We start from the raw sequence: 24,240 nt of genomic DNA on the forward strand, positions 1-24,240 counted from the left end.
AGATTCAAATTCTTACTAACTCCTGGTGATCTCGACTTTTGTTCTTCACCACGCTGGCCACCATCTGCACCAACCTGGTTTGTATTTCCCACCAACATGCTATTAGGTGAAGTCGAAGTGTGAACCAAAATGATGCAATGGTGGCACTCAAATAAAAAAAAATTTCTTGATGAAAACTCAAATTACTGTGATGAAAATTTTCGTGGCAAAAGTTGTTACACTTCTCAATTATACCCGCTTTTCTGCTTATTTTTTCGTGGACCACCTTAGTGTGTTACTAACGTCTAAACATGGGCCAAAATAGCATTTTTGACAAAGCCACACTTTCGTTTTAGAGCCTGTGCGCTGCACATTTGTGAAAACAAATTTTTAGAAAATAGTACGTTTTACAGAAAGTTCAATAACAGTGATTTTCCCAAAATGATATAATTTGAGCATTTTCACCTCGGTGCTAAGGGGTAAAAAAGGTTATTTTGTGAAACTGTCTTATAATGAAAGAACAATGTTCAGAAAATGCAAAAATGCAAATTTTGAAAGAATGTGCAGAACAGTAGATTTTTGGCGTATTTGTTTTTTGCACCTGGTTTTTCACCATTTTGTTAAATTTTCGTGAAAACATTTTTCCGCGCAGAATATCTGAGGAAAACACAGTGTAAGTAATGCTTATATATGTGCAATTTTTTTAACGTCTTTTGAGAGAAATTATTTTTCTCGAGCGCCACGGTTGGGATAGTTGGCGTGGAACGACCCAATTTCCAAATAAAGCCAATAATATATGTTATGGAATGCATAGCACTGGTTCCGGCAGATGTGCCCAATTTAGCTGTTGAGTCAGGTAAGTTTCCTCATGGCATGAAAAAAAGCTAGAGCCTCCATGATTTACAAGGGCGGGGACAAAAGAATTTCTCTGCTACCAATGTTTTCAAAAGAATTAAAAAAAGAAAGCTCCAGTCTTACGAAGTTTTTTGACCAAACAAATGCTGTAAACAATTCATAATACAGCTTTAGAAAGGGGACTTACAAACAAACAACATTACTAGATTTAAAAGAGAAACTATTAGCTAACACTGACAAAAGCTTGTTTACGTAAGGACTCTTCATATATTTTACAAAAGATTTCAGCTTACTAGATGACAATACTCTCATTCACAAACTCTCATGCTATGGCGTTCGCGGTAATTAAGCCATTGGCATTATGCAAGTCATACCTTGGAAACGGAGCACATGGCCGCTATCGTGTACGCATTCGAAAAGCCGATGTTCGGTTTCGCCTCACACGATTCGCATAGATTGACCTGGGCTGCGATATTGGTGCAGTTTGGACAATTGCGTGAGGCGAAACCGAACGTCGGTTTTTCGAATGCGTACAAGATAACGGCCCAGTTTGTTATCACTTTCCTGTGGGGTACTGCAAGATGGTTTGTTAGGACCTCTTTTACTTATTATGTATGTAAATAATTTAATAAATCCGGACCTTCATGCAAAGTTTGTCATTTATGCGGACAACAGCACCGTGCTCTCTTCCAAAACTGATGCTAATTCATTAATATTACATTGCAATGAATTCCTGAGTAATCTACACAAATTGGCACAAGAAAATTACCTTAAAGTTAACCCAACAAAAACAAAATATATACTATTCTACGCGAGAAAAAAAGCACTTACGCTTGTAAATGTTACTTATTACTGTAGCAAGGTGACAAGAAAATATAAATACTGTGACAAGAAAACTGAGCTTGTAAATGAACAGAAGGTTCTTGGCATCACATTCTCCTGCCATTTGAACTGGGACCGACATGTTAATAAGATATGTAAAAAGTAGTGTACGATTACAGGTGCAGTTTGTTGCTGCAGATCGGTACTTCCGTTGAAAGCAAATCTCAACGTGTAGTACTACGCTCTGTTCAACTCCCAGTTGAATTATTGTTCACTAGTCTGGGGAACCACAACTAATGTAAATATTTCCAAAATTGGCAAAAATGCAATCATTTGACATTTTGCAAATGGTCCACGCATGATGTTCACTACAATGGGTATACTTCAGAAGCTAAAGATAATTTGCATTGAACAGTTCACTATTACAAATATCTTATACTAAACATCTTTTACTTCGGTAGAAAAGATTTTAGAGGTTTCTTAACATCAATGACATAATTATGTCTCAATGAAACACTGTTTACATTCAAAAACCAGAAACCTGGCACGTTCCTTACTTTTGTACATATTATAAAACATTAACCTTAAAACATAACCTTCCCTCATTGTTCCTTAAATATAGCAATTTAAGTAATGTCTAATACTGGTGTCACACGTACACTTCTGATCGCGATCGCGGCCGATCCGGATCGGATTTCTTATCGAAATTAATAATGGTTGCTGCTACATAGTCTAACGATCTGGAGCGAGTTATTATGATCTGCTGATCATTAGCAACTATCAGGGCTGCATAACACTGATATTGTGCTGCATAACGCATTGGCTCAAAATTCTGATTCACAAATATGGTTAAATTTGGACAATATTTCCATTCTACAGCTTATTATTGCTGGAGAATTTTTTATTGAGCTGCCTTCACTTCTTTTTAGAATTTCAGAATACTGCTCTAGAGGGCACAGATGTCAGCCTGCGATTGTGATGAAGGGGCCTGATCGTGATTCTCGGACCGTGACCACCCAGATCCGTATCCCGCAGGATCGCGATTGCAAATGACTGTGTAGCAACACCAGATCGCGATCAGAAGTGTACGTGTGGCACCGGTATAACATCACCAACTGAAAGTGCATTTTATTAACATGTAGTAGTATTTGTATATGCTGCTAGGTGCAAGCATAGCAACAAATTATCATTACTTTTTAGCATATCTCTTTATGTGAAATTGTCAACAATTACATTTATTTTGCTTTTGTTCTTTCTTTACTTCTTTGAGGTGCATTTCCTGTGGTTGTGTTATGTATGTAGTACATGTTTGTGCACATACATTTATTTCTGTTCTGTGAATTGCTAGACCTTCGGATACAGTGTTATATGTCCTTGTTTCAACAAAGTTACTGTGTGCTGCTGTAGATACGAGTACATCTAGAAATTTCCTTATCAATTTTTGTCCAAATGACGTTCTTTCAACATCAGTGTTTACCTGCTAGTGCTGTATCGACTGTTATCAGCAAGTTGTCAATTATGTGCGATACTGCTGTTAAGTGAAAACGCGACCTCTGGGTCCTTGTCAAGCTGCTGAACAGCTTTTAACCCGGAGGACTGTTCTACACATAGAAGAAATAAAAGCAATTCAATTTAAATTAAGTTATCAGGTGAGTCAGGCTAATGGCCAACGCCTGTCATTTGTGCACATGCCAGACAGCAATGTCCTGCAAAATGTCTGGGTGTCACTAAACCTTTGTGTTTTTCTTTTGTCAAAAAATGTGCCAATATATCAATTTTTTTTTATACAGCGGCAACTCCCTAAAGTGGCAGAGATGCAATTTAATGAAATGGAACTGCTGCCAGTGGTGGTCCAAGGTGGTAACCACACAGAACAACGGTGCAGCACGACAAACATTTATTGAGGCAGACTTGTGCCCCATGCAACCAAATGCAACTAGCTCGTTCACATTGAGAGTAGCATTGCCCAATAATACAATGGGCACATTGAAAGTATGGATCTGGTATCACGGTAGGTTTGTGGAAATATTTACACATGATGATTATTCATCGCTCATGATTATAAACGGCAAATCCAAAAAAAGAACATGGCAGCACTGCAGTTGCAACATTTTGCATGTCCATAGCCTACACATTTGCTGGCTATGCGCTGTCTGGAAGGAGGTTGCACTGCTCCGCTTACTAGAGTATGATGCTATCTTAAGGTATATTTAGCTTTCTTAGGGAACTAATCGTGATTTCTTGTGAGTGCTGAACTGTTTTCGTAGGCTGATACCAAAGCTCATGCAGTCTAACGCAGTGGTGAAAACCACACAGTGGTATGATACCACTGTGCGATGGTACTGCTCAGTATTGCACAATGGCATGGTGGTAACGGGAGCATTCTTCCAGTCTTTCCTCATAACAGCTAGCATATTGAGACGCTGTCATTGAGATGCTGTGCTTCTGGCTGAAGGCACAGGCACTGTTGTTTAGGATGCTGTGCCTCTGGTCATAGCGTCTGCAATCAGAGACGGTGACAGACACTGCATGTGGTTTCAATCTGGTCCTTCAGGAAGTGGCACTTGAAGTACCAGTTGGCTCCCACATATGTGTAAAGCACATCGGTAAGGGGGAACGCCACCCATACGACATAGTGCAACACAGAGCCACAAATAACCACCTCCCAAAGAATGCTTAGTGCATTCTTGAACAATTTGGGTTGGTTCTTTATAATTCAATATGTATTTTTTTGATGTTTCAGATCAACACTGCAGTTTGCCACTAACCAGAACTGCTGTGGCATGTACCCACATCAATTTTTTTTTGTCATATTGGATGCATGCTTTGTGGGGATGCTCGAATCTCGTGTCTCCTGTAACTTGGCTTCCCCACATCGCATGTGCGGCAACAGTGGTCAGGCAATTGTATGAGAGATGGCGCATGATCCGCTGCTAATGCCAGCTGATGGCGGGGACACTCGAACGCACAAGGAAGTAGCCTCCTCCTCTTGGGTGGCAGGAACACAATGTGTGTAGATGGACCACACGCGCTCTCAGCAGCGCACTTTGAGGGACCGTCTCGAAGATGCCTTCCCATTCGCTCATATGCACTAGCTAGTTGGCCTATTTTATAGAAGGTGTAAAATGCCCTTTACTTTGTTTCCGCTACTGTGATGTCATTCCTTTCTCCCAAGAGTACGCTTGAGACCCCACAGCTTTGACGTCCATCTGACTCCACTAAAATTTTCTTTCTATTCATTCAGCATACAAAATATGGTGCTGCCATCTATGACCAAAGCACCAAACACATAGGGTGAGCTGCAGTCTTTTGAAATTATTAAAAAAGCAGGCACAATCATAACGGTGAAGGTGCTCTAATCCAAAACAGTTCTGTAAGATCACAGAAATCGTGATGTGCTCCTACAAAACAGGATGGGGCTTGACCTTTTTTGGCTGCTGGGCATTTCAGGCATTTCCACCAATTGCATGACAATGGTTTTTCCAAAAGTGACACAAATTCAATTTCCGCCTCGGTAACACATCAGCAGGCTTTGAATTCCCATTTTATTTATTGGTGATATGCTACTGAACCTTTTAGAGAGTTGTTAATCTGGAAATTCAAGCCAAAATTAAGACATGGTAATCACCAATTTTAATTAAAAGAATTATGTTCCACAGGTAGCATGACCTCCTTGTTGCTGTCACTGTCCCTTGAATATGCCTTGTAATCAACAACTAGATTCTCATAATCAGAGTTCGCGAGACGTTCTTGAATTTCATCATTGTTAAAAAAGGAACCAAAGGCTTCTTGTGCCATCTTGCCATGTTGGAAAACAAGAGTGATGAGCAGCACCAACAAATAAGCTTTGGCGCCGCCATCTGTCCTACAAAAACCAAACCTGCCATACCATTTTAGAACTTGTGTGTAGATGACACAACCAGTCTACGGATGCTTCAGATTTGCAAATTATCTCGGGAAAGGCAAGGAGTGTGCAGAAAGGGTGATGCGGCTTCACTCAGGCTTGACCAGGGTTGTGTGCATAGGTTTCCAGATATGCATGCTTGAGCACAGCACTTAAAGGGTTGAAGAGGACAATTCAGTTGATAGCAAAAATACTCACCTGTTCAGCATCAGCATCCAAGGCGGACGTAGCCTCATCCAAGACCAAAATGGGGGGCTTGCGCACAAGTGCCCGTGCAAGCGCAACTCGCTGTTTCTGTCCTTCTGACAGCTGTGTCATGGCAGAGTTACACAGGGGTGTGTCGTAGCCCTGCAAAAGCACAATTTCTAGCATGTACACCTTGTTGACTTTTCTCATAGTTTTAATGTGGGTTACATCATGGACAAATGCTTAGGCAGCAAGTTTGTGGCGCAGCTAATCTTGTCCCTTGACCCTGACAGAAGAAGACAGTGCTACAATAATATTTTAGTTGTCTTAGGTACCACTCAGTTCCTTATTTTTCTTCTCTCACCATGCTGGCTTGCCCACTACACAAATTATATGTACAACTGAAGATTGAACATGTAGCAGCTAGGAGCAATCCCGGATATCACCAAAAATGACAAGTGTAATTACAGTGCTTAGCTTAGCTAAGAAAGTTTGCTGAACTCAATCTTTGACACAGTCTCGTCACTACTAAGATACAGAGAAAGCAGTACCACAAGAGGACAGACACAAACAATAGGGCTTCTAGATTGAGGCCGAAGTCAAGTGATGGTAGCCAAGTTAGCCATTCTCTGAACGTGCACTTAGATTAATATACTTCTTGTAAGAAACTGTTTGCCTGGATAGGTATTTCCTTTGTGCACATGAAAGTTCTTACACACGGGTGTGCCTGTTTCACCCTTTCCTCAGACCAACCACTATTACATTGACTAAACATCCAACCTCATGATCAGTAGTGGATGACTTGACTAGAATTGCACCACTCCAAATAAGCACCTTTTTTCTTCCGTCTGTCTCAGTACCAAAATGATTCGAAACAACTTTCAACTCCACGATGACTCTCCATCATAATCACGCTACAAACGAAAGACTAACAGAAAGAAACAATACAGTATTAGAACACCTGCAATGTATGAGTGTGGCATAACTGGGCACTAAAAGTGCTCTAGCCCAAAAACTAAATGCTCGCGAATGAATGACACAGATGCCGCACACACCAGCAAATGTGGAAAAGAAACATGTTCATGCGGTTTGCTTTCTCATGTTCGAGCTTTATTCATAAGATGACAGTACCCTGCTGTACAGGACGGTTGCCATCATTCTCGAGGCCTTGCAAAGCAGCTGTCAGTCACAAACAAGTGTTGAAGCACTGCGCTTATCCGACTACACTCACAGAGAAATGCTCTCTTGCAGTACTCGCAACACCAAAGCTGTTTCACTTAAGCTCTACTTTACGCCAGTGCTAAGGTGTACCCACCAAGGGCAGTTGGCTGACGAAATCGTGCAAACGTGCCATGCGGGCTGCCTCCTCTAGCTCCTCCTGGCTGGGCACCCCAGAGGAGGGGTCAAGGCCATACACCACATTCTCCCCGAGGGTGCGGTCCATTAGGGACAGCCGTGGCTCGCAGGCCACTATGCATTGCCGCAGGTATCCTACGTTGACTGCACGTACATCCACCCCATCCAAGTACTGCACGCAAAACCACAATGGACCCAGGGATCAACAACCACAGACCATCAAGTTTGACACAACAGCGCAGCTTTCAGATATGCACTGGACTCCTTCTAACAGGAACACATCTGGACTTCATAAATCTGTTTGTCTTATCAAAAGTTAAGTTTAAGAATTTCAGTGAACCTGTGAGAACTAAACAAAGGTGCCAAGCTGCCTGCTTGGCACAGAAGAAGTGTCAACATAGCTTACCTTAAAAGATGCTCACTTATTTTATTTGAAAGGAATTTTATCATCGATATTACAATTTCCTCCCTTCCGTTAACTTTTGCAAGAGTCGGCTAAGGTGGTATCCCCCTCACACTGAAGAAGCACATTAGCCGTCGTGTCCTTTTCATTTCGAAACTACATAATAGCTCTATTTTTACTGTTGCCAAGAATATACTGCATAAGACTTGCAAAAGACAGTGGCCCAAAAGGTTAAAACATTAGCACCTACAAATGCCACTTAATCACAATTAGCATAACCTTTTGACAGAACATGTCGTTTCCATGTCTTACCCAGCACCTCCACCAAGATGTTAAGTGGAGGCAGACACAACAGGGAAATGTATTTACAATATATTTACAAGGAACGCAAGCACTGAACCATATGGTTGAATGTGGACGCCAGATCAAAAGCGTATTCTTCATTGACGCTCCTCTAGAGGAATATTATCGCAACAATATGAAGTAAGCAATGAGAACAATGAAACTCTGCAACATAGTCTCGTTGTGCTGGAGAAAAGTTCAAAATATACTTGTGATAAAAAAAAAAGGAGAGAGGAAAACCTGCAGTGACATCAACACTTCTAATGTCACGAACTCACTAGAGACCACTGCAAAACCCATTGTATGTTTTCTCAGTGGACCAGCACCATCTTCCCATTTATTGTTTAAAGTGAAGCTGAGATGAAATGCCATACCTCGCCTTCCATATGTGCCTTAACATTAACAAATGTCTCAATGCTAACAAGGAAAAAAATAAAAAATAAAATAAAAACCACTGGCTTGACAATAAAGCACAGTGACTTGATTCATTGTAGAATGTCTTACTGAGTTCATGAACACATTCTACTGTGGTCCCAAAGAAGGTGGTCAGTGGGACAGCGACTTTATTGTACTCTGATCTGTTGCAAACTTGCTTGGATTTTTTTTTTTGTCCACACAGGTTGCTGGACGACATATTATACTCAAATAAATGCATGCAGGCCGTCTTTGGAAAGAAAGTACATAAGTGGCCCATGAAACTTAGCGCACATAATTATTTGATAGTAGTTTGTAGGTTCGTCTCTCCATATCCCAGCATATCCCAACTGTAAGTACTTTCCAATCAGCAGTGCTGCTAGATGTGTGTCCATGCGCCTGTGAGCGAGTACAGCACACTTCAATTTGCACTCTTATTTGTGTAATGCCTTCCACACGGCTGTTATGCTATCAAGACCAAGATTGCTTTCCTTTGTCATAGTACTGGACATAATGCGAAGTGTCTCATCACGAGTTACCACTCTTACTTTTCCTGCCAGAGGGCAGCTGGCACTATTGCCAAATCGACAAACAAACACAAGAAAAAGTGAACCCAAGTTATGGCGTTTCAAAGCAACTCACGCACTATGAGAAAAACTGCAGTTGGAGGGCTCTGGTTTAATTTCGGCCATACGAGGTTCTTTAGCTTGCACCTAACTCTCAGTACGTGAGCATGTTTACATACTGCCACCATCAGAATGTGGTCGCCACACCACAGCCGCAAGGGCCACTGCAGCGGCTAAACAAACAAACAATAAGCAATAACAATAAGCAATAACAATAAGCAGCTGCCCTGAGCAGAGAGGCTCACCACTTGCCCACACTGGGGGTCGTAGAAACGCAGAAGAATGTCGACCACGGTGGACTTGCCACAGCCACTGGCGCCTACCAGTGCCACCATCTCGCCAGGGCTTAGCTCAAGGTCAAGCCCCTGGAGCACTGTGACTTGCGGACGGCTTGGGTAGGCAAAGGTGACCCCCTTGAGGGACACTCGGCTGCTCACCTCCTGCGTAAGGTCACACAAGAAGAGGACGGGCTAGCTTGTACATAATTCAGCAAGTAAATAAAGGATGTTGTCTTTTGAGTGACAAGCTCCTTGATATAAAAATTTAATCGTAGTATCACACCTCAAAGTGCCATTATTTGTTTAGTTTCCATACTACACTTTGCTTTCGAGTGGTTATGAGCCCTGATATTATTGGTGGTCAGCGATGAGCATGTAGGCATACAAAAATTCCTAAATGTTTTCCCAATAGAGCTTACATGAAACCTACTTGTTTTAATTAAGGATGGCACATGCATAATTATCTTTGTGTAAATTACATACTTGCAAGTTGATTACAAGTACTAAAAGAAGATCCTGGCATAGCCCTTGACTTTGGGATACTTGTCTGTAAGTTCTTGCTTTTGTACTCCTGACTTTTGAAATAAACAAAGTAGATAACACGTTAATTCCTGACATGCTACATGTATTTCTATAAGGCTATTCAGACATTTGTTTCATGCAAGTTTAAAATACTATATTTACTAATGTAAGGTCCACACTCGTTTTTGTAGAAACTTTGCTGGGTTCACTGGGTTTTCGGAAGTGTTACTTAAATGAGGCAACTACTCACTGAAACCTTGAACAGCACTCAGACTGTTTACAAAATAATGCAACCATAGGCAGCCAACTGCAAACATATTTACAGTTGCCGATCTAAGTTTCAGACATGGAGAGTGTTGCAAAAATGTACGAATAATTGTGAATTATGAAAAAGTGGACGGCAATGGCCAAATAATTTTGGTTGTTTTTTAGAATGCCAGCACAGGAAGAAATTCATTTACAGGTTTTTTTTCCCTCAGTGCTGTGCTCCACTAAATTTAATTTTACTTTAAATTTATTGATGACCGAGGCCACAGGTGCATTTTGCATTTACCTGTGCAGCCCGATGTGCATCGTGAATTGTTGCAAAAATACTGATGCCTCACAACCAACCTTGATTCTCGCCGTTTTCATTTTAGGCTGTGCTGCACAAAATCATTTTGGAGCTTCATTGGCCTTTTGGCCACATGTGAGCTTATGAAACTCTTCTTCCAAATTTCTGCGCTCCAAAGTGGGGATTCGAGCCTTACATGAGGGTAGGCCTTACAGGAGTAAATACAGTATGATCATGTACACATATCAAGGGGTGTAGTCACCAATGCCAGGAGGACTGTCACCCAAGCCAGAAGGATTGAAAATGTGGGGTAAGCCAAAGAGAACTTGGCATGTCTTAGGTCTGCAACAAACTTAACAATAGTGACACAAGTGCGTTTGCAGCGCACAGGGCAACATTTGCTGCAGGGTGTGAACTTGTTACACAGCACAACTCCGCCCACACACAAGCTGATAAAGAAGCACGAAAGGCAAACCTACCTTTAGAAGTGTTAACTGCTGGACTAGTTGGTGATCTTGCCTACTAAAAAGATTTTGCGCAAGAACAACACAACGCTCGTCGTGTCGTCATTTTTCTTGTGTGTGTTGTTTTGGCACAAAATCTTTTTAGTATGCAAACCTACCATTGTACAAAGGGGCTTAAGTGAACCAATATACTATTTTTGACGAGGCCACATTGTGGCAGAATGACGAACTACAGTCTTATGATTCAGAGGAGAGCAAAGGAAAGTACACATGTAATATAGAGGTTCTATGGGTTCTGTTGACGGTCTGCGATGTCAACAGTTGCCTGAGACCATTGTCAAATAAAAATTCTTGGGTTTCACATGCCAAAACCATGATCCGATTATGAGGCACGCCGTAGTGGGGGACTCCAGTTTAATTTTTACCACCTGGGGTTCATTAACATGCACCCAATGCATAGTACACGGGTGTTTTTGCATTTCATCCCAACAAAACGTGGCAATCCCTTTGATGCAGACAGGAAAGCAATGCTCAAGCACAATGTGAGCAGTGGACTGCAGTTTCTAATGCCAGCAGCTGCAAATGTGTGATAGTTGCCAGACTGCAAAGGATTCCACAGGTAAATGAAAAAAAGAAGCCTTTAAAGATGTACTTCTCTGTTCGAACTGGCGCAGATTTCACAGAATGGTGATTTGATCTGCGAGAAGAATTCAGTGTAAAAATGTGGCGTCGTGGCCCCTATATATACACCGGGCCTGGAGGAGTTTGGACCAATGGCACCTTTGACCTTTGTGTGGCGGCGGCGTGAATGTAATGGCATGTGACCACCATGCCAGGCACAGCCACCAGCTACGTTGGTTGATTATGTTCCGTCATTTATTCTGTTTCGCATTGCCGAAATATGCTGTGCTACCCAATCTGAAAAGACATATTGCGTTTTTTTGGTGCAAGGACAGCTATTAGAACATGACTCAAGCTGGTAAGGCCATTCAGTTCCGTTGATTTTCATCGCAGCCTCACCAGGCGAAATGGTGGAAAGTCTGGACATACGCATTGATAGGCAACTGTACGCACAATTTCTGATGCTGCTCTGCTTTGCCTAATTGTTCTAACATAAATAAAGAAGCCGTTCATCCACAAGAGCTTCGTGAACGTGGTGACCGGGCTCGCGGCCATAGCGTGTGGTAGAGAGGACACAGTAGCCACTGTTGGGGGCGTAGGCACACTGACCACGCAGGTCACGTGCTCTACCTTTGATCGTACAGTTTAGTACCAGTTCCAATACCTCGTGGTGCCAGTTACCGCAGTGTAACAGTGATCCAAGTACATTGCATGTCTTCAATTCTACAGGTGTGCCGGCTTTGCAGCTTGGGCATCGAAGGTGAGCATGCAGATTTGTAGTCGACACTTTGCCGCCCTCTCAGCAGCGCAGTATTTTTCTTTCGAGGTATATTTTCTTTCATCGCACTCCTCAGCCCTGGTTGCGGCTGGTACGCGACTCTGTGTGTTCTGCATTGATGGCAACTGCTTCAGCGTCACGTATTTACACTCACTGTCGATGCCGGCCTCACACATGCACTGGACACTACCATCGGTTCTTGTCACGCCAGGCTTTGTGAAGTAAACCAAGACTGAAGACTGGGCCAGTTGCCAAGACATTAAAATCGGAAAAGCGCTGTAAAAAATGATAATAATGAAAATGGACAGAGAACGGGAAAGTGCCAACGCATGTGCTATTGGCAATGCAGCACAAAAAACAAAAAGTGGAGACTTATGTCCTTTTGTCCCTTTGTCCACGATTTTTTGCTCTGTTTAGCCAATCGACATGCGTTAAATATATACACGACAATGCTAACACACACAGTAAACTGCTGGAGTTCCACATGCTAGCGTGCCACGGTGAGCTTTGTTGTTGGGGTGCATTTACATTGCAATTTGCACTCATCTTCTGCTTTATATACTACATTATGCCGTGAATGTGACCCGCTTCGTACAAGTGGCAACGTACGTACGAAAACGTGTTTTCCAGTTTTTCAGGCCTTGGAAACAGCAGCGCAAAGTCACTGGAAGCGCTGCGTGCGCCTTCGCCTTATCGTCTGCATCACATGCCACTGCTCTTACTGCTGCTGTTGGTGGCGCTGTTTCTTAGTGCACTGCTGGCACCTTACAACGGCTGCCCAGTGCCTATAAGGACTTCATGAAGCTGGTGATTAGGGCTTTGGAGATCGTCAGCAGGACAGATGGCGTATCTGCTAGCTGTTTGGCTTGCCTTCCACAGTGCTGTGCATTGCGTCGTAACATTATGTCTTTGCCGCCACCCACATATGTGGCATCAGCTTACAGGACTCTCAAAAATGCTAAGAACAGCTGTTATTCCTTGCTCGTCGTTCACTTTTCTCTCATCCAAACCTTCTAGCTTTCATTTCAGACCAAGCAATTTCACTGCTCACTTTAATGTTTCCTTATAAAGGTTTCATTGTAGCACCTGCGCAGATTGAAGTGGAAAATGCATTTTCATGTTGTTTTTATAACATTTAGCACAGCATACTTCTTATGCTACAACAAGATGAAGAGTGTCTAGGCGTTGATAGCCCTTCACCTCACTTTGTTTTCACTTTATTGATTTATTTAAGTTCACTTTATTTTACTGTGCAGGTGTGTTGTGTGTTGACCCACGTAAAAATTCAGATAACTTACAGGCCGCATGCCACCATCGGAGTAACCATCGATTTCAGTCTCCGCTTCGAGTAGGTTGAAGACTAGGCCAGCCGACAGCCTGGCCCGGAGATAGTCGGGCAGCATGGAAGTCCACTGGCCCACAGACACCGCGCTGAATGCCATCGTGAAGAACACCCTGGGACATGAGCATGCACACAAAATGAAGAAGTTCCAATGGCCAAAATTATGATGAAATATATTAAAACCACAGCGGAATAAGAAGTTAGCAGCAGTAACTGCACATTTCATTAAGAGAGATGCAAATTAGGTTGACAGAATGCCAGAGCCCCTCGATTCACTGCATGAACTAGTTTGCACAGGGTTAGCAACAGTTCCATACTCTTACTAAAGCTGTCTAATGTGTCATGCATAAAACCTACCTACTCTTACATTCCTGAAAGTGTAGCCAACGTTGCAAACTCATGCTAGCATGATGTCTGAATGTGTTAGAAAGAAATGGCATCTAATATAAGCCCTTTATATTGTGTCGGTGAAGATAATTGTGAATGAAGGAATCCACTCCCTGAACCAGTTCTGAAATTGAAGGCAAACCAGATGCATTTACTGTTTACCTAGGACACAAAATGCAGATGATACAAGAAAGAAAATCATGAAAGAGAGACAACTGGCTTGTAATTCTGGCTATTAGTACAACAATATACAAGTTCAATCTTCTTTGGGTATGCTCTAACACAAGTTCCTTCAATAAACATTTCTCAACTGTAATAAATTGCAATTTTTCAATTATGATCCATCTGAAATACAATTGCACAAGTTTCGGTTTTCCTTGTTAGTCATAAAATAAGCGAAGCCTCGGTGCCACTGCACAGGTTATGCTTTATCTACAGAAAGAAACTAAACGAACAGTATCACCCACCTGTAAACATTGGTGGCTTCCATCTCCCCCCTTGTAACCAGGAAGGCACCCAGACGAAAAGCACAGCCGTACACTAGGAACATCACACCTTGGGAGAAGGCGAAGGAGAGTGCAAACAGGATGCTCCGCTTTTTCGATTCTCTGCGGGTAAAAGCAACAGTAACTGTAGGCAGGGCATCGTCTCAGCAAGGTATAATGGATGTGCTTGCGTGTAATTGAAATCAGTTACAGTCGTTATGTCCATGATAAAACAAGGTTGACTGTGTACTTTTAAAAGTGTGCTTTGACAGGAAATAGTTGACATGATATGTCTTTTTTGTATAAGTTGCACTGCTTAGGTGACATACGCAAGAACACTGGCACGTAAACACGTGTCTACGTATGTTTCATGTCTATGTGTCGGCGTTCCTCTGTTACCTGAACAGTGCGACTTGTACAATCAAGGCATGATTATGTATATATTTTCTGCCTGAGTAAGTCATTAGGACTCTTTAGAGTATAGCTCTTAGGCGGCCATTCCTGCGACGAGCGTCGGCGTCACTTGTAGCTGAGCGAATGAGCACAGCGAATAACCAGTGCCACTCAGAGTCAAGGTGGGCATGCTAAGTTTTGTTACGTGACGCCATCGGGCAAAAAAAGGATGCTTCACATCCGCCCACCTTGGCTCTGAGTAGTGCTGGCTAACACTCCTAGAGCTAGACCTAGTAAAACATAAATACCAAAGTTAGTGGATCGATTGACAGCCATCGCCGTAGCACAATTGGTAGTCCAATGCACACATAATGTGGAGGCTGTGGGTTTGGCTCCCACTGGCGACACATTATCTTTTCGTCCACTTTAATTTCTCTTTTCTTCATTATTTTCTACATTTCAATTTAAACTACAGCGAATTTCCCCGATGCTTTCCTTGGCTTAATTGTCTGCTGGCTTTATATTCATAGTAAAAAAATCGAGCCGCTCGGTTCCCTTTCTTCTCCCACCCGCCCAATATGCAAGAAAAGGCTTGGACTGCGTACTGCTGAAAGAAAAATGAACCTTTTACAACATTAAACTCACATAAGTGGCACAAGTAGGTGGCTGACGAACAGGCCAAAAAAGGTGGGTTCCAGGTTTAACTCTTGAACAGCCCTGATATTCTCTATACTCTCTGTGGTCACCTGCAGAAGAGAAAAATGGCCGCCGATAAGTGAAAATAATGACGCATACTTGTTTGAATGTTACAGAAGGACACATTATGCACGACACATATGTAAAAGTGTGAAAATATGCCAAAGCTTATTGCATATGCTGTGCCTAATTAAAGATATGCTGCCAGGCACTACAGTAGGCTGTGTGCCCTTCAATTTTCTCGTGGATGGTGTTTGTGCATAACAGAAAAACGGACTTAGGAGAACCTTCACTTAAATATCTTATGAAACTCGTGACATTGCCTAAAATAAAATGTGGCAAAATGAAAAATGAAAGGCATATGTAGGTAAACAGAAAGCCTGTGGCAGCTTTTCCTTAAAGGGGCCCTGGAGCACTTTATATCGAAGTGGAGAAAGGCATTTGAAATGAAAATATGCTACTTCAGAAATACCTTGCCGTGAAAAGTACTTCAATGAATTCAGCAGAAGTGAAGTTATTGGCAAACAAACATGGCCTCCGCTGTGCTCCTGCTTTTTCTTGCCTTGCACATAGAAGGCTATACTGGAGTGGGGCGTGCCCACAACGCTCCGCCTTGTAAATGTTACCAAGGCACGCAATTCAAATTTCATTTTGGATGTTACCGTAGACACCACGACTCCCGATTTTGGTGCTTATGACGTGCTAAGTGTAAGTCAAATTGGGTTGTCCTCAGCGAGCCGCAGTGCACTTAACCAGTAAACTCATGGCGGCACCCTGTGGCGGCTGCAATATCGACGCTGCATAACCGACTGCAGCTACCAATAGCAGCAGCGAATGGGAATCCGCTTTATTACAATATAAAGCGTCCAGAAGAGAGTGAGGAGCAGGCTTCTGTTTGAAAAGAGAGCGTGCGAGAGAAAGGTGACGGCACTTAGCTTGCAAGCCCCACGCACTGTATACGACAGCAAAACTTGGCTGAGGTGTTCACAGCAGCGTATGCTACCCACGGACTATGTTACTTCACCAAGCCCAAGGGGTGGTTCAGGGTCCCTCTAAGAAAACCTCATGCCTAAGAAAATGCTGCTTTTTAAACATCAGTTCACTTGCACAATTTATTTTCACTTTGCAGAATTTGATTCCTCTGACAAATGCCATTTTCAATGTCTTGCAAACAAATTATATTGTGTGCTTGATATAAAGTGCTTTCAGTCAAGTCTAATTTGCAGGCACTGAGTTTCACAACACAGAGAAGTGAAACCTGCATTTCAACATGAAAATTGTTCACTGAAATTAATTTTTGTAAAAAAGGAGGCAGCTCATAAATATAATGACTATTACCCCCTCACAAAAATTAAGTCCTTTACAGCACACACTGTGATGATGGAGGTGTGGCCCCGGTGCCCTTGTGCAGGCATTCACCTGTTCTGTCGCCTCTACGCCTCTCCCTTTTCACTCGGGACAGTTGTCGGAGTGGCTTTGGCCACAGACAAGGTGCTCGTGCTGGCGGCCGCGGCGCGACCGAGTACAGTCGGCAGAGCGAGCGCGAGGGAGGGAGACTTCTCCGGGACAGCACTGGGTGGGTACATGTTTTTCTCTCGCCCACCGACCCCTTTTTTATGGTCTCTCACTTGAGTTCGTCTATGGTGTCTTTGCAGCTATGATGAGTGCACCTGGTGTATCTCCTTTCCCAGACGCTAAGCCAAAAAGCGGTGCCTAATGCTGGCATGTGGTCCTGCCAGTGCTACTACGCCGAACCGCGCTTACAGAGACCCCAGCTGACTTGAGCTCGCGCGTGTGAGCTTATTGGTTATTGTGAGAGCAAGCAGCGCAGCCACGGGGACGTTTCCTAGTGGCGTGTTGTGGGAAGCCATGCTCTCGCAGCGACATGCTAGCGGTGCCCCTATCTGTATTTTTCACCCTTGGCATGGGAGTCCTTTGATTTCTGTGCCGGCCCGGGAGCGGGCCTTTGTGCATTGTTGGGTGTCGCCGGAGACAAATACCGTATTTACTCGATTCTAACGTGCTCTCGACTGTCACACGCACCCGTTTTCCGTGACCAAAAAATAAAAAAAAGTTACAATACCATGAACCTCGTGCTTTCATATAGAAATACTATTTTCTCTCATTTGGAAAAAACAGATTTATTCCCAATACACTAAAGTTGCGAAGAATAAAAACGCAAATGGAAGCGGCGTAGCTTGCCACCAAGATTTTCACTGTGTCAGTGCAAGTCGCATGGGGCAATAGGTATCGCTTGTCGTCGCTATCACTATCAAACAACTCCTTATCGCTATCAATAGACCAAAGCATTTCATCCTTGAAAAAACAGATTTATTCCCAATACACTAAAGTTGCGATGAATAAAAACGCAAATGGAAGCGGCGTAGCTTGCCGCCAAGATTTTCACTGTGTCAGTGCGAGTCGCGTGGGGCAATAGGTATCACTCGTCGTCGCTATCACTATCAAACAACTCCTTATCGCTATCAACAGACCAAAGCATTTCATCCTTGGTGCCATCCATGGCATTTGAAGTCCCACACCTTTTAAAGGCCTTGTTGACCATGGCAGATGGGATCATGCACCATGCATCTTTCACTCATCCAGCAAAGTCCTGCACCAAGGCACGCTTCATTTTATTGGCAGGCTTGAATTCGTGGTAGCCACTGACATACCATTCAGTGTAGAGTGCCCGAATTCCATCTTTCACTGGATTGTTCAAACAAACATCAAGCAGCTGGAGCTGCGATGTCATGCTGCCGGGTATCACGACAAGGTCGGTGTTGCATGCAGCCAGCTTGTTCTTGATGCGCTGGTCAAGGTGGCACCTGAACGTGTCGAGCACAAGCATCCCACACAGACCCAAACTGCCGCCAGGTCTCTTCCGCCAAACGTTATCAATCCAGCCAGCGACCAAGTCCGTGGTCATCCAACCTTTTTGATTTGCGTGCACAATCATGCCACTCGGAAACACGATTCCTTTCGGGAGCGTCTTCCATCTGAAGGTAAGATACGGGCGCAGCTTGTGCCCATCCGCAGTGCAACAAAGCATCGCGGTGACTCTAGTTTTTTCGTGGCCAGAAGACAAAATGCGCACTTGCTTCGCCCCCTTCTTGTCAATGGTTGTGGTGGCAGGCATGTCAAAATAGAGCGGCGTCTGATTGGCACTTCCAATCTGTCCGAAGTGGCAGAAATTTCTATGGCGCAATTTCAAAATGTACGGCTGAAAACTCTGCAATTTCTCTTCATATTCTTCGGGCACTTTTTGGCACATCCCTGTCCGCCTTTGAAGAGAAAAGCCTTTTCTTTTCATAAAATTTGATAGCCAGCACCTGCTCGCTTTGAAGTCACTCTGCATTAGCCCTTTCTGTAGGACTAACTGCATCGCCCATACTTTGAGCAGATCGGTTGTCACAGGCCGCTGTGCTGCTCGCTGCTCTTGCACGTATTCCGCGAGCAGGTGTTCTATTTCGGTGAAGCGGCACTGCTTCGGTCCACTGAAACCCTTCCTTGTTGCTTTGCTGGCAAAAATAGTCCCCTTCTGTTTGCGCCAGTCCCGCATGCAAGTTTCGGGAACTCCAAATGCCCATGATGCGGCCCGATTTCCGTCCGTCTCCGTGCACATGATAACTTTCCTTTTAAACATGGCATCACGGTGGACTCGGCGTGTCTTTGCAGTCAGTGCTTCTATGCTGATTGAATATATGTAGAAAACGGGGAGACAAGCGGTAGACTAGGTTACACCAGCGCCTCGTTACACGTACAACATGGAGGTATGCACATGGAGGAAGCTACGGCAGCTAGGCTAGAAGCGCATACGAGGTGGCTATTTTTCGAATGCTGATGGCGATATGGTAACGCGGATTTAGGGTCGCACTCGATTCTAACGCACATGCAATGTTGGACCTGTTTTATCGGAAAAAAGGCGGAAAAAAAAAGGTATCGGAAAAATGGTTTCTGCTAACTCAGGGCAATACTGTGTTTTCTTGTGTGCATAGCGCTCGGTGCCCCTATTTAGCGGCCTGAGTGCACGTGCAATGGCGTGCTAGATTACAAGAGGCAATGGCAGATGTGGCGTGGTGGCTTGCTAACCCAGTCTCATGGTGGTTGGTACTCCTGTGAGATATGAGACCTCCACAATACCCATTGCTATATGCAATATAAATTGCTACCAGAAAGAAGCACAGACACCTTGGCCTTATCACAGTGGGAGAAGTGGGCATACAGTGATTACATAATGTTTAGAAAAGTTTTCTCAATTGTGCAAGAAAAATTCCTCAATTTCAGGGGGACCTGGTTATTCTGGTTATAACAAACAAGCTTATGCATTAAAAATAGTTCGATGTATCAAGTAATTAGATGCCATACCCAAACTCCTCTATAATGGACTTAAGTGAGCTTTTGTTATAAGTTTCTTACATACACATTTCTTATGTTAAGTGCGAGTAAGAATCAAACAAGGAATCCATTAATTGAAAACACAACTACGCATAGTAGGCAACATTTTTCTTGCCTGTGTCTTGACCTCTTTTTCAATGTCACTAAAAACGACACGACTGTGTAGACGTGCGCCAGTCTAATAATAATTAAGAAGAAGCAAGTAAAAAAAAAATACCGCTTTTCCTTGACACTGCACGTGGCTTTATGGCGTTCGCAGTGGATGCCCCAAGTTCTATATGTCCAATGTCCAGTTTGCTATGAGGAAGTTATTTTGTATGAGCATCACTCAGTAAGTGTTGCATGTTCAACATAGAGAATAACTTGTTTTATCCGGGTTTGTTATATTTGGGTTTGACTAGATAAATTCAGACTACTGAGCTCAGGGAAAGCCCACAAGGTGACTTAGGCAATAATATTTTATCTGCACAACAGGAGTGTAAGCACGGCTGGATGCCTCACTTACTTGAACAGCATGAGCCATGAGGTGTGCATCGCGACGCTGGGAGGCCTTTTCAACACGCAGCTGCAGGCCACCGGCCAAGGCCAGGATGGGCACAATGGCCACCAGGGCCAGGGCCAGTTTCCAGCCAAAAGCAAAGGCCAGGGCCAAGCTCGTTCCAAGCGTGACGAGCGCTGTGAACATTACTGCCAAGCGGTAGCCTGCTGCCTGCAAATGCACGAAGTACCAACAGTGTCACCTGCTAAGGCAACAAATAAATGATACAGTGATGACCAAAGTCGACACTGTGAGTAGGATTAAGAGTGAAACGGCTGAAACCATAAATACACCAATGATCAGAAATTGTGCGCACAACTATTGGATAACGACAGATCTGCAGGCTGATAGATCTGAATGCACATGCTGGAGTTCAGTAACAAATTACTGTATTAGAGAAAAAATTAGAGAAATTTGGGTAAGAAGTGTATGTGGGTTTAGGGTGAATTGTTTCTTTAAGTGCAGCTTCACTGTGCTGTTACTCACACTGTGGTGAAGCCACACCGCTATTCCATAAGAAATGGTGACATTGGTGATGACTGAACATACAAAATAAAGTTGCTTCCAGAATTTTGGCGTTGTACTAAAAGTTGTGCTTGATTGTTTCTATAGCCACTAAAATGATCTTGTATATTGTTGTTTGCACAGCTGATATACGCAGATGTTTTTCTCTTTTCTGAGAGTTGTTGAGCACAGATTTCTCCACAGAAAGAGCAAGAAAATTTTAAAATCTGATCTTCAAAAGTGTTAAAAAGTGTACAGCAAGCTATGTTGCACTCCTTACTTGAGTTAGCAGTCTGATTCTCTACGTACAATACTACACCTACTAGTGCTATCTAGTGATTTAGAAATTGCTTTCTTTCATAAACCAGAATAGCAAGGATGCCCAATATACTGTATAAAATCACAGTGAACTGACGATGAAAATGAAACAAATACAAAACGGTTTATAAACTTCAAAAAGGATACACAACCTATGGCAGTTGTTTGATGCGTAACTGTCCTAAAATGTTACAGCCATCACAAGGAAGTGCTGGAGCATTTCCTTTTCATAATATGCAAGACATTCTGTTCCACTCACGGTTTTAACAACAGGAACGTCACTCGCTAGCCGAGAGGCCAGTTTGGCCGAGGAGTGGGAGTCGTCATCAAACCAGCCCATGTGTTGCCGCAGAATGTTGGCCAACAAAGCAACCCGCAGGCGGAATGTCAGGTTCTCCCCAGCAATGCCTACACCCAGCGTCTGCACAAAGTAAACCACACTTCAAGTAATGACTCTTGTAACTATGATCAGCTTAGTCAAGTTTGTTGCACTATGAATACTATGATAAGCGAGAGAGAACAACTTGTTATAGCACAACCTTGTAAGTCACTATGAATGAATGAACATTTATTTCATCTTGAATACAATTTCAAGAAAGGTGCAGGAGCAAAAGGCGCGCAGCGCCTGACAGGGGCCCCTGTACCCGCAAAATAGGTGTATATTATACATTATTTAATGGTAGTTCATTGGAAGTGACCGAACACACATAACGTTACATATTTTCACACATTGTACATGAGTTTACACAGAAACTTAGAACAACAGAAATTGACAAATTATTGGGTTACAGTTGGTTTACTAATATAGATGATAAAATAATAAATGTTCCCCTTTTCCCCCTCTTTTCCTTTCCTCTCCCTGTCCACAAGCAGTAAAGTACAGGCTGTACATGTAAATTACCGTAGTACACTAAAATGCACCATATTAGATGAACATGTATGCACATAAAAGAGAGAGAAAAAAAAGCGATTTATGATATATTTATGTTGCAACAATCATTCTCTCAAACACTGTGTTATTAACAGTTCCTTCACATAAGTTTTGAAGGTTTTTCTAGTCATATTGAAATCAATGCTATCTTCTAGCTCATTTAGGATTGTTAGTACTTGGTACCTGGTTGTTTGCTTACCATAATTGGTCCGTGTGTTTAGTGTCCGTTTTCTTTTTAGTCTCATGTTGTAAGGAATTTAATTAATGTTTTTGTGTATATATAGTGCATTGTTATATATTGACACATGTACTTGCCTATATTTATCAGGTGACCACGGTTCACCGCCTAACAAATTTTATCGCACAGTGCAGGACGTGCCTGCATGTATCGGAAGTTTCTGGAATGTTATCGATGGTTCCATCCGCTGTCTGTGACCGAACGTTGTGTAATCTGATTGCATGTGTGCGCAACGCGAATAATGTAGAACTTTGTGGAAGGCACGCGGGTCCCAGCGATTACTCTGGAACATTCGACGACTGATGTATAAAAGCCTACGTGCTTGACCCTCTGATCAGATTTTGACGATCGCCGACTGTGTTCGCTGTTGTCGTCGTTCTTTAAGTGTAGCCTGTTTTTGTGGGCACAGGTTCGCCCAATAAAAGTTAGTTTCCTCTTTCACAGTATTGGTACTGTGTTCTTCATACTCCACGTGACAATATGTACTGTAGTAGCTTAAGATCATAAACGTCGTTAGCTTTAAACATTTGGTATTTAAAAAATAATGGTAATGTGGTTAGTTCATCACATGGTCCCTGAAAGTTTTCATGCGCAATATCTTCTTTTGTAGAATAATGAGCCTGTTATTGTAAGTTTTTGTTGTGCTGCCCCATACCAATATGCTGTACGATAATCTGGAGCAGAAGACTGAAGTGTATATATTTTCTTTCAGCCAGATAGGTATTCAGTGTGCAATTTTATACAAGCATCCAACAGATCGGCAGAGTTCGGTAGCTAAATTATTAATGTGGACATTCCATGAAAGGCGCTCTTGGAACCAAACACCAAGAAACTTTTGCTCCTTAACCCAGATTATCAGTTGCCCTTCAAAAGTTAAAACGATTTCCCTACTTAGTGGTTTGTTAAATGCACGAAATAGTATGTACTTTGTTTTCGATATGTTAAGCTAAAACCTATTTTCTCAGAGCCAGGCTGAAAGGGACACAAGGTAGGCGTTGTCCCTTCTTTCTAAATCTGTTAGATCTGGGGACTTAAAAAAATATGTTAGTATCATCGACATACATAATAAGTTCAGGAGAGTTGGGTATAGTTACAATGTCATTAATTTAAACAAGAAATAAAAACGGTCCTAATATTGACCCCTGTTGAACTGCTTGTGTTAACTTTAGCTTTGATGATGTGGTGACCTTTATTTGCACAATTTGATATCAATCACTCGAGTAGTATTTAATGAGCTCTAGTATGACTCCCCGCACACCATATCTAGACGGTTTGTGCAGTAGGATATTGAGTCAAATGCTTTCTTCAAATGCTTTCTTCTTACTGTCAATGTTTGTAAGTATGCTATCTTTAATACAGCACAACGCTTCTTCAGTTGATCTGTTTTTTTGAAATCCATACTGGCTATGAGACAAGATTTTGTGTTTGTCAAAAAAAGAAATCAGCCTTTGGTTAATCACACTTTCAAAGATTTTCAACAAAATGGAGGGCGCTGACATTGGTCGGTAATTTGATAAATTATTTATATCGCCTCCTTTGAGTATAGCTGTTACTCGTGCTATCTTAAGTTTCTGTGGGAAAACACCGGTTGTTAGCATGAGATTAATAATGCGAGCAATTGTCCCCAAAACAAGGTGAGATATTTGTTTTAATTCTTTAGAGCCAATTTCTTAAATTCCAGGGGCGACATTACTTTTCAGCAGCCTTATGGACGCTTCCACTTCAGTAGGAGATGTTGGTTGCATGAATATTGTTTGTTCTAACATGGATATAGTTGTAACATTAGTCGCACAATCAGTGGCATTAGGCTCTTCATAACATCCTGCATTTATGAAATGGGCATTCATTGAGTTAGCCAGATCCTCACCACAAATAGTTCTACCATTTATAGTCATTTCTTTTATATCACC

General features: G+C 42.6%; 1 protein-coding gene across 3 annotated transcripts in view; it reads right to left on the reverse strand.

Annotated features, from left to right (window-relative positions):
• LOC126540047 (ATP-dependent translocase ABCB1-like) overlaps positions 1-24,240 on the reverse strand; it is a 186,782-nt gene that overhangs the window by 10,449 nt on the left and 152,093 nt on the right. For all 3 annotated transcript variants that reach the window (XM_055075236.2, XM_055075241.2, XM_055075240.2), the window contains exons 19-26: positions 21,421-21,582; positions 20,307-20,510; positions 15,356-15,456; positions 14,300-14,440; positions 13,402-13,558; positions 9,133-9,327; positions 7,062-7,274; positions 5,759-5,908 (exon numbers count right to left, since the gene is read on the reverse strand). In XM_055075236.2, the coding sequence (XP_054931211.1) occupies positions 5,759-5,908; positions 7,062-7,274; positions 9,133-9,327; positions 13,402-13,558; positions 14,300-14,440; positions 15,356-15,456; positions 20,307-20,510; positions 21,421-21,582 (1,323 nt within the window). The remainder of the gene's footprint in view (positions 1-5,758; positions 5,909-7,061; positions 7,275-9,132; positions 9,328-13,401; positions 13,559-14,299; positions 14,441-15,355; positions 15,457-20,306; positions 20,511-21,420; positions 21,583-24,240) is intronic.

This window comes from Dermacentor andersoni, chromosome 3 (genome assembly GCF_023375885.2).
Source record: "Dermacentor andersoni chromosome 3, qqDerAnde1_hic_scaffold, whole genome shotgun sequence".
In the NCBI taxonomy this organism is placed as follows: domain Eukaryota; kingdom Metazoa; phylum Arthropoda; class Arachnida; order Ixodida; family Ixodidae; genus Dermacentor; species Dermacentor andersoni.